Genomic DNA, 15902 nt, shown 5'->3' with positions numbered 1-15902 from the left:
TATCCAGGGCCAAGGACTCGCGTCCACCCGATCCTGTTGCAACCCTAATAAAGAACATAACCCCGTGATACTATGTTGACAGATGAAATGTCTATTTTGACAGAGGTGTCAAATATAATGAAGTAAAAAAATTTCTGTAAACAAATGGTGAAAAAGAAGTGAAATTTAATTCCCCCTTTCCCCCAAAACCCCGCCCCCTCCCTTTTCTTTTTTTTTTTTTTTTTTTGTAATCAACTGCTTTATTCCAAGCGGGCGAGGGTGGGAAAACATAAATCCACCAACCACACAGTGGAAGACGGCCATTCTTTTGGAACCAAAACCAAAAGGGCCTTCCTGGCTAGGAGATCAGTTATAACATTAGAACTCCTAGGAATAAAGGCAGGGATACAATGTATGAAATTATCCATTAAATAATTGGCACAGTATCCTAGCTTCCTCCCGAAGCATTAACTAATTGGCACAGTATCCTAGCTTCCTCTTCACAAGGACTATTTCTTCTCATATTATTCACAGCCATTAGTCTACTCAGACTGTGAATGATCGAAGATGCCAACATACAGGACAAACCCAGCGCCAACGACATGTAATTTAATCACACAAAACTCTAGCAGAAAACTGCACCGTGGCCATCAGAGACATCACTTGTCTTGCTCTCATGGTTCAGGTTCAGGGGATTATTTCTTCAGGAAACTCGGCTTTTCCAGAGTACACATACTGCATCTCCTCCTTCCAGACCTGCAAAGTCACCAGAACATAAAAAACACATACAAATTCTAGCTACTTTAACACCATACATCAGCTATAAAAGGTCACCTCATTTCTGAAGTCAATTCTAATGTTTGGAACATTTGACTTATGAATATCATTTCCCTCACGGCCTCGCCTGAAATAATTGCTCCCAAGCCAATGTGCCTGCAAAATCTCAAAAGACTTGATAAAGGAGCCAGGAGAAGAATTTCCTGTAGTCATAGATATGCTAACAATGTCCTGACCTACTCGGGGGAACACCACCAACATGGCTAGATAAATCCAACATATAAAGGATCCGTTGAGAACAAATCAATCTTACATGCTTGAGGAGAAATAGACAAAGGATTTTTACTCGTGCTGATGAAATTTTCTTATAGTTTTGCAGTTTCTGAGGTCATGCTTGGCGCATTGATCAGGGGTAGGTGTTGCTAAATGCTTGGTCAAAAGATAACAGTCTTCGAAACAGCCTCTCTAAAAACAGAGGTAAGGTTGCGTACATCTGAACCTCACCAGATCCCGCTAAATATTTGGATGGATGAATGATGTTGTGAAAAGCCCATGGGGTAACTCAGTTAGCAAGGATCAGCACCTCACGATAAAGAGGTAATGAGTTCCAAATTCCCATCGGCCTACCCATCCCCAATGAGCAAAAGAAAAAAATGAGAGAAACATCTTTTGCTTTCAGGTTTTAAATCAAGGACTTGAAATGCCTCTAATGGTATTTAGGTCCCATGTCTTCCATAACATTATTTAGGCTGCACACAACAACTTGAACCCTCTTCTTCTAGAATACTCATGTTTTGCTGGAAAAATCAGAAATTGACCAATAATGTGGATAATGCATAAAAAAAATTATTGCTTAAGTTTCGCACCTTTGCTGCATGGGCAAACCCAGATTGATACACCGAATTTCTAGCAATCTCACAGAGGTCACAAGCAGAGAGCTTCCAGACCTAAAAACCACTAGCTCTGTAAGTAAAAGAAAACCTTGATAGAAGAAGGGAAGGGGGGGGGGGGGAGAAAAAGAAGAAGCTCATGAGCAAGACCTTTGCTGCAACACTATATTCCTCCACAAGTGGTTCTTTTGTCAAATGTATTTGAAGAGGGTCATCTGACGAGAGTGAAACATTTAAGCCACGTTGAAAGAAAATTGGAAAAGGATTGCGATGGTAATCCAGGAACAGGGAGTTGTTGCTTAAGGGAGACATAGATAAGCCAACCTGAAATACAAGAACCACTCAAAGGAAAACATCAACAAACTCTCTTGTGATACGGATACAGTGATGTACAAATTCAAGGTCTTCTTCTAAAACGTTAGTAGACCATACTTCTGTACACCCTATATTTAACGAACATTTAACACTAGAATTATATAGGAATCCATATTTTAATGCCAACCTGGCTTAGATAATACAGATACTGCAAGGCAGGAGCTTTCCTAAGATTAATCCCATGAGAAATATTATGGCATACAAGGAATGCAGCAGCCAAATGGTCAATGTCACCTGCCTGCAAAATTGGAAGTAATAGTTAACCTGAATATGCTCTAAGAACTTCACTGGATATATAAAAAGCAAAACTTAAAATGTAAAGTAACCTCTCCACAATGAGGCCGGAACTTGATTGTCTGCATTCCTTTGGATTCACGGAGCTGTATACAGAAAAGAGGGGGATAAAGAGTCAGGAAGAGAGGCCACCCCAGGGGGGGAGCAATGTTCATATCTAATTTCAGATAACATTCCACTAAAGAAAGGAAAGAAAGATAGAGGAGTTGTAGAACAAAATTCAAAATACAACAGTGAATGGCAGCAAGTGTGAATTTTACAGCTTGCATGGGTAATTGTTCTCATTTTTTATATGAAAACTGCAGCATCAAGACAAGTAAAAGTAGTAATAACCCTAATATTCTCTTGATTCTATATTGGGCAGATTTCTTTGACCCCCTAAACTTAACTTATAGTTTCCCGAACTCCACTAGACTTTCACATCTAATTCCCCACAAAGATGCAAACTTCCATCTACCTTTCTCCTTTCTATTTTAAAATGCAGAAATACGCCTAACTTAACCGACCTTAATCAATATCACCTCCTTTATATCTATTTTTTATAATTTTAATTGATTAAATATTTATTGTGTCTCTATTGGTCTGTCAATTTTTTCTTCTAACTATCCACCTCCTCCAGCCCTGCACCCTGCTTCCCCCTCCCCACCCCCCTCAACCCCTGTTACCAGGCCCATGCCCCTGCCCTGCAAAGCTGCCCAATCCACCCCACCATCCTGCAAACTCACCCATCCTTACTCTTTTGGTCCTGAATTTTCACTAAAAACTGGGAGATTCAGTAGTTTCTAACTGGGTGATCAATACATAAGAAGCTAATCATGGGGGATTCCATTAGAGGATAACAGCAAAGCAAGTACTTTCCCGCTCCTAAGAAACAGAGGAAAGGGCATCAAGAATGAATAGGGGTCACACTCTATTTTCACTGCTTCCTGCATTTATGTTTCTAATTTCATGGGCAGCTGTATCTTCAAACTCAGTCAAAGAAATCTTTCCTTCCACTCTTACACCAATTCTTCTTATTTAACAATCTTAGGATATACTAAAGGAAAACTCAATGTTATTCCTCTACAACACCAAAAACCAATAGTTCTACATGGTAATTATTGCATACCCATGCATGAATCCCACACTCAACAAGGCATCTATTGTTCCAAAAGCCATGGCCAACAGCTCAGAGTTTGAGGCGGTGGCCATAACCATGAAGGCCTCTCCTATGTTGTAGATTCTAGATGCAGGCTGAAGACCTAAATCTCCAAGAGGCAGCCCAAATAGGGCAGTAGGGGATGCTGCTGCCCAGCAGCATTATTAGAAGTAGAAGACTTTCTATACTCCATTCTTTTCAGTCTACTCAATTTTTGGTTGGGATGGCATTTTTCTCCTTAAGTATTGCCAATTAGGTATTAAGGCCAAAATAGTCTTTTTTAGCCGTATGTTGTTATCAGTTTATTAGCTTCAACGACCTTCAGGATTTAGAGGTCCTATTCCAGTCAACTGTTCAATTTCTATCTCAAGTAGGAGTCCCACATCCAGCAAGATTTCAAGTCCTGTTCTAAGGAGGAATCCAATCGTAAGGCAGACCAGCTATCCATAACCCCCACTCCCCCGCCCCCCCCCCTCCACAAAAAGGGAGAGAAAAAAGGGGAAGAAAACATTACGTTGACAAATTGCTTATCAGCTCCGCTGTTTCTCTCAGGGATTTGGATGATCTGAACTTATGATTAGATTGCTTGCTGGGTGCTCAAAGTTCAAAAGGCAGGGGGCCCTTGGTGCTCTCAGCCCAAGGTGGTTTTGTAGCTTCTTGGTGGCTAAAGTCCAATTATCCAAGCTGTGGCTGTGGATTCCGCCTACACTTTCATCAACTCCACTGTCACCACTGAAAACAATGTTCCATAGCAAGTAAGCTTGAAAGCCTGCTCTCTCCCATCCCAATCTTTCCCCTCTTTTGCATTTTCCGAAACCCTAAACGATCCTACTGAACCACCTAAACCCTCAAATCAAGAAAACCTAGATGTCCATATTCAACCATCCAAAACCTACCATATATCACACGCAGTTTCTATCCATTCCCTTGACCTCCGATCCAACCTCATCCAATTCTGATCCTACTAACCATAGAAACCAGGAAGTTCTTGAAATTTCAAGATCTTGAGATCCCAAAATCAAGAACTTTCAAATCTCCTTAACTATTGATCCCAAACCAAACAAACTTGGAGGCAATCTCCTATACCATAACCACTAACTTGGTCCAAGTTTATTCCCGTTCCTACATCTAAAAATCCAACTTTCCTGAATTCCAACTCAAGGATTGTCACACCATATCTAGAAACTCCACAAGCATTTTGTTTTGATTGCTCTTTACTATCTTACTAATAATATCTCTGGAATCCTCCAATTTGCTCATTTTCTAAGTGATGTAGAAATCCTCCATATCTTCTTGACTCTTGTGTAAACATATCCCGTCACCATGACAGGTTGCATGACGGTACCCCTAGTGCTGCCACATGCAGCCGACTATTAAACAACAATGTTGAAGTATACACAAGCTTTGGGCTGTTTTACTGTTCACATTACTGTTCATATTATGCCGGTGATGCTACTCTACTTTCTATTCCTATTGTAGGAATCTTGCTACAAAAATTTTGAGAGTTTCTAGAAAGCATAGTTTCTATTTTGGTGGTAATTTCTATTTTCAGAACTTTCTATTTTGGGAGCTACAAAGTTACTAAAGCTGTAATTTTTTTGTTCCTTTTTTCTAGAGGACAATTACTTGTCTCTCAAGTTGTATTAGATTCATTAGAAGCTATAAATAAAAGAGGTCTACAATTCTAGACTCTTTAGCTAGAATCACAGGCCTCTTTTGCTGATTCTTCATCTATGTTCTCTTCTTCTCTCTTTCCTCTGTTCAAGTTTAGTTGTTGTTTTTATTTAATGCTTGTTTTCTAACATGACATTAGAGCTTTTTTTAATCAAAACAGTGTTGTTCTCAATATTCTCTTCTGAAGTTCTTTTTTGTTTTTTTGTTTTTCTTTGTGTGCAACCACCTAATGCTGTATATTATGGACTGTTAGATCAAGTATTCATGTGAATTGATCTTCTCTACCTATTACTTTACTCTTACAAGTCCAAAACTTGGACTAAATATTGTTTTTTACCTACCTTAGTTACCTCTTTTTGCTGCACTATGCAAACCTTTTTTTTCCTTCTATTCGATCCTAAGGTTGCAAAAAAAAATTTGTGCTCATTCTACTTCAAGTTCTGGAAAACTTATTTGAGTGATATCTGCCTTAGTTTTAATGTCTTCACTCACAAGTGACTCAAACATGAGTACGGTTAAATCTAAAGGATCTCCAGGAGATCATGTAAACGTTCAAATTACATCCATCAAGCTCAAAAGTATTTCTAATTACTTCTTGTGGTCACAAACGGTTCGAGTTTACATACTTGCAAAAGGTAAGGTTAAGTTCATTGAGGGTGAACCTCCTGCTGAGACTAACAAATCCTATTTTAGTTGGATCCAAGATGATGCAATCATCCAAATTTGGTGTGGAATTATATGGAACCTAATATTGCAGTGAACGTTATATTCCACAAGACTACAAAGGGAGTATAGAATGACTTGCAAGAGACCCATTCCCTAATATTGCAGTGAAGTTATATTCCACAAGACTGCAAAGGGAATATGGAGTGACTTGCAAGAGACCCATTCCCAAGCTAAAGATATGACTCGGATTTCTAGTATTTACAAAAAGCTATTTCAATTTCAACAAGCAGACAAAACTTTGCAAGATTATTACAACTCCTTTAAAGGCATGATGGAAGAGTTGAATGTCTTTCAACCTCTCACAACAGATATAGAGAAGCTTAAGGCCCAACGAAATGAATTTTTTGTATCCAAGTTTCTAGCAAGATTGAACCCTGAATTGATTGTCAAAGGACATCTTTTTGCTGGTGAGCATATCCCCAACCTTAGTAAAGCATATTCTAGACTTCAACATATTGCCTTGCCTGAAGAATGTTCTTCAGAAAAAAGTTACGAAGGAGAAAATTCAGCCTTCACTACCTCACGTGGAAGGGGACGCAGTAGTGGTTCAAGGGAAGTTAGCAAATCTTCTAGAGGTCATGGTGTTTAGCTATCTAATAAGACATCTCGACTTTGTACTCGCTGCAGTAAAACAAGGCACTTAGCAAAAGCTTGTTGACATGGAAAGCTAGAGTGTGCAAAGCAACTTGTCAATCATGCCATTTTTTATGGTGGTACTGATACTATAGCAAACAACAATAGTGGTTATGGATCTTCTTCAAGAGACTTGTCTAAGACTCTAAGAGATGATGTAGGCCAAATCCTTCACCGATTGCAAAATATTGAGATCGGCACTTCCACATCCACTGGTACTTCTACTACCACACTTTCTCATGCAGATAACACAATACTTCTCACTTCTACTCCCACCCCTTGGATCATCGATTCAAGGGGCTTCTTCTCACATGACTGGTAAGTCATAACTTTTTAGCTATTTTTCTAAATCTACCACTAAAAATTCTGTTGTCATAGCTAATGGGACTTCCACACCCATTCTAGGCTCTGGAAGTGTTTCTCCTACACCTTCTCTTACTTTGTCATCAGTACTGCATGTTGCTAACTTTTAACTTTTTATCTGTTTGTCAGTTAACTAAAGCATTAAATTGTTATGTGACTTTTACTCCCACTTCTGGTGTTTTTTCAGAACCTTCACATGAGGAAGACGATTAATGGAGGGTGTGAAAGGAACAGGTTCAACTATCTGGATCATTAGCTAGATTAAAAAATTAATTTTCTTCTTTTAAGTTAGTGTCTAGATTAAATTGTAAAGCGTGTGAGTTAGGGAAGCATCATCATGCCACCTATCCTCCACGCTCCATCCCTCATAGTGAGCCCTTGTTTTCTCTAGTTCATTCTGATATTTGGGGTCCTTGCAGAATTAGTAATTGGCGTGGTTTTCGATATTTTGTCACTTTTGTGGATGATTTCTTTTGTCTTACATGCTTTAGAATTTGTGCAACATGATATATCTAACCTTTGTGATTCTCTTGGAATGATTCATCAAACCGGTTGTTCATTCACTCCCCAACAAAATGGAGTGGTTGAAAGCAAAAATCGTCACCTCTTGGAGGTTGCACATGCTATTTTGATTTAGATGAAATGTTCCTGAGAATTACTGGTGTGATGCGGTTTTGACTGCTGACCATTTAATTAACCAAATACCTATGAGTTTGCTTTCTATAAAATCCCATTTTTCAGTTGTTTTTCCTAATAAATAATCGTTTTTAGTTCCACCCAAAATTTTTGGTTGGGTTTTTGTTCACATACCACATCATTTGGATAAACTTTCCCCCTGTTCTGTTAAATTGTATTTTTCTTGGGTACTCACGTACTCAAAAAAGTTTTTGTTTTTATGATCCAGCTCTTCGCAAACAATTTGTAAGTGTGGATGTGACCTTTTTTGAAGACACTCCTCATTATCCTAGTCAAACGTGTCTTGTTGAAAACTATGTTTTGGATGATACTCCTCCTATTGCCTCTTTAGTTCCTTCCACTAGCAATGTTCCTCTACAAGTTTATTAGCAGAGACATAAGTTAGCAGAACATACTGTGGATAGTACAGTTCCTATTAAAGATACTAGTAGCTCTCCTTTAGTGGAGCTTGAAGCCGTCCCCACGGGCGTTCCTTCTTCATCCTCTCCACTGGCGGATTCTTCTAATGGAGATCCTACAATGCCTTCAAATGACTTACCAATTACTTTAGGGAAAGGTACTCATACTTTGTACTTTACGCTCTAACATTGTCTAACATCTCCCCCTATCTTTTGTTGCCTTGCTTTGTCTCTATCTACTATTCATATTTCAAACCATCATATCAAGGCTCTTAAAATTCCTAGATGGAAAGCCGCCATGGATGTGGAAATGGATGTTTTACAGTCTCATCATACATGGTCTTTAGTAGACTTACCTCTTGGGAAAAATATGGTCCGTTGTTGGGGGGTGTATACTGTAAAGTACCATTCTGATGGTACGGTTGAAAGGCTCAAGGCTTGTTTGGTGGTTAAGGGCTATACACAAACATATGGTGTGGATTATTTTAAGACTTTTTCTCCAGTGGCTAGGCTTAATTCTTTCCATGTTTTGATTTCTTTAGTTGTGAATTATGATTGGCCTCTTTTTCAACTTGACATCAAAAATGCATTTTTATATAGTGATCTTCATAAAGAAGTTTACATGGAGCAACCTCTAGGGTATGTTGCTCAAGGGGGAACAACGTTAGCGTTTGCAGGCTTATAAAGCAATTTATAGACTCAAACAGTCTCCACAAGCTTGGTTTGAAAATTTTAGTAAGATTGTTTCTTTCCCTGTCAAGTCATCACCGACTGAAATATTTTCAATGGATTCACCTACAACGTGTGTGGTGACCGGTGATTGGAAAGACTTTAGGACACAAATACATAACACTTGAGATGAGGGAACACCTAAGATAAAGGTGCTTGACCTTTAAATCCTATGGAAAATTCTATTGATAATGTCTAAGAAATTAGGAAAATGAGTCTCTAAGGAATGACTCGTATATGATGAGTAAGGAATTAGTTGACGGAGTGGCGGAGAGAGTCGGAAGTTGCAGCGGCGACGTTGTCGTCGAGGTAAAAGATGGGATGTTTGCCTGGCGCGACGGGGGTAACGAATCGTTGATACGAGATTTGAACTTGGTGGAGTCTTTTGGATTTGTACAGTATTATTCTGATCACTCTATCTTTGTTAGACGATAGGGTGATTGTGTTATCATTATGGTAGTTTATGTTGATGATATTGTTCTTCCAGGCAGTGATGTTGGAGCAATCCATATAGTTAAGGCACACTTACAGAAATCTTTCCAAACCAAAGACTTAGGTGATCTACAATATTTCTTGGGGATTAAAGTGATCCACAGTAAATAGAGAGTAAGTTTGTCACAAAGGAAGTATGCGTTAGATCTTTTGACTGAGATTGGCACGCTTGCTCCTAAAACTAGTGACATTCCTATGGATCCTCAGTTGAAGTTAGGAAGTGACGATGGTGACTTGTTGGATGATGTACATCGTTACAGGAGTCTTATTGGGAAACTAATTTATTTTATTGTTACTCGTCCTGATATTTCTTATTATGTTGATGTGTTGAGTCAGTTTATGTAGTTTCCTAGGAAGGCCCATTGGGATGCAGTAATGAGAGTCATAGTTGTCATGACGACAAGGCGATGCAAGGCAGTTTAGGCTAGTTGACGCGATGAGTCGACGAGGCGCCCTCCAAGGAGCTTTTGAGGCCGTCAAGGCATTTTAAGTGAAATTTTAGTGTACATCTCGTACACCCTAGTTCATTATAAATCTATCATATATTATACACACACACACACCCCAAAAAAAAAAATCAATCTAATATTAGCCTGCCTTCAAGAATCAAAGATACGATAAAATGAAACTAAATAGTAAATACATAGATGCATAAGCAAAACAAGTAGACAACATACCTTCATTACGGATTTTCCAAGCAACAGTAATCAGTACTCAGTAGAAGCTAATAAGCTCGTCTCTTTAGTTGGTTATAACACAATTAACAGTGTTAAAATAGAAACAAAGTTTAAAAATAAAAAATAAAAAAAGAGAGTTCTTAGGAGACATACTGTCACCTGAGAAGATAGTGTACAAACACCCAAATGTTGCTGGATTTTATTGCAAATCAAGTACGAATTTAGTTAAGATTGTTAGCCTTAACAAAATCCAAAAAAAAAAAGAGGAAAAGAAGCAAAGATTCAACGAATAGCAGCAGCTGCAGCGCCAACTTTCGAGGCTTCTCCTAAGATGAATAGATGATTCAAAGAACCACCGCAGTGCCGCTGCAACTTGAGTTAGTTAACTCTAGTAGTCTGGTGCTACAACTTGAGTTACGGAGGTCTGTAAAAGTTTGGCGACAAAAAAAATACACTTACTGCCGGTGATTGGAGAGAGGGATGAACGCTGGCGATTGGAGAGAGGGATGGTCATCGGTGACTAGAGAGATGGATGGTCGTTGGCGATTGTTTTAAGTTTGCGATTTTTGCCTCTCTTTTTTCCAACCAAATGGCAATGGATATGCTTCCATGTATAACTATGTACAATATCGCTATAACAATGTACAATTTCTCTTAATTTATGTGTAATCTAACCAATGAAGACCTATAATTAGAATCAGATGTCTTTATATTATAGGCCATTGATTTGGTATCCTTTTTACAAAAAGATTTTTAAAAAATAAAACCCAAAAAAGTCAGTCGCCTTGGGGTCTAAGGAGTTTGAGGCACTTGAGGCGACTACCTTATGGAATAACAATGAGGTGATGGTCGCCTTATAGCCTCCGTGGGCACCTGGACGCTTAAGCGACACCTAAACAACTATGATGAGAGTACTTCAGTACCTCAAGAATGTGCCCGAAAAATGGCTCATCTATCAACCAAATCAGATTATAGACTTGCTTGCCTTTTCTAATGCAGATTGAGCTGGATTCGTTGCTGATCGCTGGTCAACTATAGGTTATTGTACTTTTCTTGGTAGGAATATTGTGATTTGGAAGAGTAAGAAGCAGTTCACCATTGCTCAATCTAGTGCTGAAGCTAAGTATAGGGCTATGGCCCACACCATTGCTAAATTGATGTGGCTTTGTTCTTTGTTAAAGGAAATGGGATTTCCAGTTTTTGCCCCTATAAAAATGTTTTGTGATAATCAAGCTGCTACTTACATTGCTAGTGATCCAGTGTTCCATGAGAGGACGAAGCATATAGAGGTAAACTGTCACTTTGAGCATGATGCAGTCAAAAAGAAGCTTATATCGACTCCTTTTGTAGCTTTATTGACCAGCTAGCTGATTTGTTCACCAAAGCTCTTTTCATACCAAGTTTTCGGTCTATCTATTGCAAGCCGGGCATGAGAGATAGGTATGCTCCAGCTTGAGGGAAAGTGTTGAGTATACGCAAGTTTTGGGTTGTTTGACTGTTCACATGAATAGTATTATGTTAGTGATGCTACTCTAATTTCTATTTCTAATGCAGGAATCTTGCTACACAAGTTTTGAGAGTTTCTAGAAAGCATAGTTTCTAATTTGGCGATAGTTTCCATTTTGGTGGTAGTTTCTATTTTCAGAACTTCCTATTTTAGGAGCTAGAAAGTTACTAAAGCTGTAATTTTTTGTTTCTTTTTTCTAGAGGACAATTACTTGTCTCTCAAGTTGTAATAGATTCATTAGAAGCTATAAATAAAAGGGCTCAGTGATTCTAGACTCTTTAGCTTGAATCGTAAGCCTCTTCTGCTGATTCTTCATCTCTATTCTCTTCTTCTTCTTCTCTATTCTCTTCTTCTTCTCCCTGTTCAAGTTCAGTTTCTGTTTTGATTATTTAAAGCTTGTTTTCTAACAAACACCATAAAGCACAGCCAGATGAGCAGCATCTTGCCATATGTGTGGTACTATTCAGCCATATGAAATGTTCTTCTCACTGCCACTGCAATGCTCCGCCAGAACACCCTTTGACTCTGCATACCACATACCCCTGCTACAACAGTGAACTGCTTGTACACCTTTATCGTCACACCTGCCATCTGTTCTGCTGCTCAGCTGATTGTACAAACTAAGATGCATTGTGTTGACAACAAACAAAGCATATGCACTATGTTGATAACAATCACAAACATGCAGCAACATGTACGTGAGCAACTGAACAGTAAATAGGATTTTGAATTCACAAGAGAGGGGGAGGCTTCCAAAAAACAATAACTACTTAGCAGGAAAGACTAAACGACTAACTGGAGGGGAAAGTGAGAAGCTCACTGGTGGTCTTCATTATGCAATTGGCTACAACAATGGCCCTGAAGGGGAGAGGTGGGGTTCGTTCGGGGAAGTGTTGTTTGTTTATTCCCTTTATTTTCCCTTTATTTTCCCTATATTTTTCAGGTGGGAGGGGAACAAGGAAGGGACTTTGAAGTATTAGAATCACGGGTATGGGGTTGTGTACAAGAAGCAAAAGGGTTAGCGAAGCATTTCTCAGAGGAGTGGCTGAAAACCTTATAGGTATTGCAATAAATAAGCAATTCAAGAGGGATCTCTAGTGATGTAACCACGATTTTAGGGCTAGGGGAGGTGTGATTATTTCCCTAAAATTAGGGTTAGCCCAGAATCCTACCCTTTGTGAACTAGCAAATAAAGATCCTAACCTGGGAATGTGGATGGTTTTAGGGTAAAGTTTGGAAAGATCAGGGTTTCAGGAAAATCTTAGGAACAAGCTAGTACTTAACAGCATCAGCATGGAATGGTTTTGGATAGTAAGGCTTTAACAAAATCACTATGGGTTGTAACGAAAAAGCATGGGGAGTGATAAGTGATGCAAAGAGTCACAGAGTTACCCTAGGATGATGAGGAAAGCCTGCAGTTGGGAATGGGTGGGTTTAGGGATGTGCTATGGGTTGGGTTTTGGCTGGAGAACTGATTCTTGGGTAGGATCTTGGTAGGGTTTCTAAAATCTTGCCTCTCTTCTTGATCTTTCTTCCTTCTTTCTTTTCTTTTCTATCTACTCCTGCTGCAAGATCTAAAAGGAAAAAGAGTTTTGGGGGGGGGGGAAGGGGGAGGGATGCCGCAAGGTTGGGATAGGGTGGGTTTCTAGGGTTGCCGTAGGGGTTGGGGGGGGGGGGAGGGTTTCTTGGTTGCTGCAAAGTGTGGGGGAGGGTTCTTGGTAGACTGATAGGAGGAGAGAGGTGAGATTGGGGCCATGGGTTGGGAAAGAGAGGGAAGTCTGGGATGGGGAGGGGAGGGGCTGTACTTACTGGTTTAGGGGTTTGATGCTGCTGTTGATGTTGAATTGCTGTTGGAGATGGACTGACATTACTGAATCTTAAAGAAGATGACTCTCAAACCTGCCGTCGCCTTCCCAAGAACATCACGACTTATTTCCCCTCAAAACAGTAATTTATTTATTCAATTCAATCTGCTTTACAATGAGGTAGGGTGAGCTATACATAGTCTTACAATTGAAGGGGGAAAACTTGGCCTCAATCTTGGAACCTATTTTGACTTAACTAGGGAATCCTTTACAAACTAGGACCCCCTTTACAACTTAATAAATAACAACCACAAATAAAAGAAAGTGATATGCCCCTGATTACACAAGTGTATCAACGTAAGAAGAGACAGAGAAGAACAGTAGAAACAGTGGCTGAAACAGGGCAGAATATAGATGAAACAAGGGAGATGTGGTAGCTACACCAGCAGCGGGTGTAGAGGGAGGCCAAGTGGCATCTCAGGAGTGGGCAAATACCACCATTCTTATTATGCACTAAAAGACAGAACTGTAGGACAGATGGCAGCAGGACAGTGGATCAGAGAATCGAGTTTGTTAGAGGACCAGGGCATGGAAGAATAATATAAGGGGAATAGCAGAGTAAGGGAAAGGGGGGAAGGAAAAAGAGAAAGGCAAGTTGATCTTGCGGGGAGAGGGAGCCTCTCAGGAGAAGGGAATGACCTTCTGGTGTTAGTACAGTTATCTTATTTCTGTTTTATCATTCTAAGAATTAGTAGCAGATGAAAGGCAAGTCTGTTGTAGTGATTCAAGTTGAATTGTCATTGAAATACTTATGCAGTGATATTCAGTTTCTCTTATCTGTTAATGTTCTTTATTTACTAATATGAGTCGTCCTTGCTGCTGTTAAGGAGTCGATAGTAAGGTAGGTTAGGCTCATAAGGAGGGGTCCTAACAGAAAGCAACTTGCAAAATAACAACAAATTATCCAAACGAAATTTTAATGTAAAATAGATTCCAATTGGGACTTCCACTCTAACTAGTACTCTCAAATCTCAATACTAACTCAAATAGAAAACTAAAATTAAATATGGACTCACAAAATTAAAACAAAAGTTGCTGGACTAAATAATCATCAAAAGAAGTGGGAGAATGATCATAATACCCCTACTAGTGTTCGGCCAGCCCCCTAGGTGCGCCACTTTGGCTTGGGCCTAGGGCCCAAATGACTGGGTCGGCTAGGGGGAGAGTGCCTGCTTACATCATCTAGATTGAAGGAGTAACCTGTGTCATCAATAGCCAAGATGAAGGCAATGGAGAATCAATAGAGACTTCAAGACAAATTTTGGCAAAAGTTAGTCCGTCATGTGTCCGTATCCAACAGACAAGTGGTTTCCCTATGACTGATCTAATACACTTGGCTCGTCCTTGCACCGAAAATGCAATCAACGTCCAAGCAGAGTGGCCTAGAGGAGGAAGGAGTCAAGTCAAGATGATTGAGATGAAGAAAATGGTTCCATTGTCTCACACAGTCAGACTCTCAGTTGAATCAGGCTGCTGCCAACAATCCAAGGGCCACCTTCAAGCACATTAAGTTTGTCACCTTCATCTGAGAATCTAAAGATAAAGAAGCCATTGTCCAAAACATATGCTTTTCAGCTTCTGAGATGCACACAATGACCCTCCTGTCCGAAATTCTAAGTGGGGCCCCAGGATGACTCCAAGAAGCCACCCTAAGCTGGCCGAACCCCTTTAGAGGGGTATTTTGGGCATTTTTGGCCCTTATTTTATTTTTAGTAGTTTTCATAATTTGTGGGGTCCGGTTTGTTAGTTTGAGTTGAGTTGGTTTTGTGTGGAAGAATGTCATTTTGGTTTAAAATTGTTTGTTGATTTCCAAGTTAAGTGTCTTAAGAAGATTCCAGTCTAAGGGTTGCAATCTTGTAGAAACTTGATTCCCCTTTAAAGTGTTTTGGTCAAGAGTTGGGATCCTTATTCACCAAGGAATCACAACCCAAGTTAAGAGTCTCTTATTTTAGGCTATAAATAGCCTCTTCTTGCATTGTAATTTTCAGTTTTGATGATTAATAAAAATTATTGAGTTGAGGATCAAAGTCTCCTTATTGGGTAGGCCTTGGTTGAGTATTTTGTTTAACATTTCTCACCTCCTTCAACAATCCAGCAACTTCAAGCGTTCATCAAAGCCTTCAAGACACCATGAAGCATTCACGTAACTCACGTAAGTAAGATAAGCATCTCCACCACATTCCCACCCCTCCCTCTCTTATCCGCAACCCCCCCCCCACCCCTCTCTTGCCTACGCAACCCTCCCAAGCCCCCTCCCTAGCTGCTGCCTCACTCGAGCAGCCTCCCCTTGGTCCCACAACTACCCTACCCTTTTCCTCATCCCCAAGACTTCCCCAACCCCATTCCTACTTCCCCCAGAAACCCACAAACTCCCCTTCCCCTCCTTCCCTGTGGCTACCATAGAAGTCCCCCCACCAGTAGAATCCAAACCCAGCACTCTCCTTTTGGTCGCCCCTGGCACTAGAACATAGTCCTAACATTATTTTCCCAAACTCAGCCAACTTTCTGGATTTTGAAAATTCCTGCACTTCATCTTCTTCAAGTGATTTTCGCAGAATTTTGAAAATTCCAGAAAACCCTAATTACTTATACCACAGTCCTAATTCTCTGAAACAGCTTCTGAATTGCATAGCAGTAACATCCTCAAGTCTGAAATGCAGGACAGCGAGTCCTAGCCCCTCTCCCAACC

At 39.9% G+C, this 15902-nt stretch overlaps 1 protein-coding gene across 1 annotated transcript in view; it reads right to left on the bottom strand.

The window, feature by feature from the left end:
• Nucleotides 1-235: 235 nt before the first annotated feature.
• Nucleotides 236-15902, bottom strand: part of LOC149006816 (putative AMP deaminase) — a 44509-nt gene continuing 28842 nt past the window's right edge. The window contains exons 14-19 of the mRNA XM_089166932.1: nt 2348-2401; nt 2149-2259; nt 1797-1970; nt 1623-1703; nt 814-912; nt 236-735 (exon numbers count right to left, since the gene is read on the bottom strand). Of these exons, the coding sequence (XP_089023058.1) occupies nt 667-735; nt 814-912; nt 1623-1703; nt 1797-1970; nt 2149-2259; nt 2348-2401 (588 nt within the window). The 3' untranslated portion in view covers nt 236-666. The remainder of the gene's footprint in view (nt 736-813; nt 913-1622; nt 1704-1796; nt 1971-2148; nt 2260-2347; nt 2402-15902) is intronic.

Source organism: Hakea prostrata, chromosome 8 (genome assembly GCF_041222555.1).
Source record: "Hakea prostrata isolate BN-2017 chromosome 8, UWA_Hpros_2, whole genome shotgun sequence".
NCBI lineage: Eukaryota > Viridiplantae > Streptophyta > Magnoliopsida > Proteales > Proteaceae > Hakea > Hakea prostrata.
The sequence above is the reverse complement of the archived record's forward strand: the minus strand, read 5'-3'. Positions and strand labels throughout refer to the sequence as shown.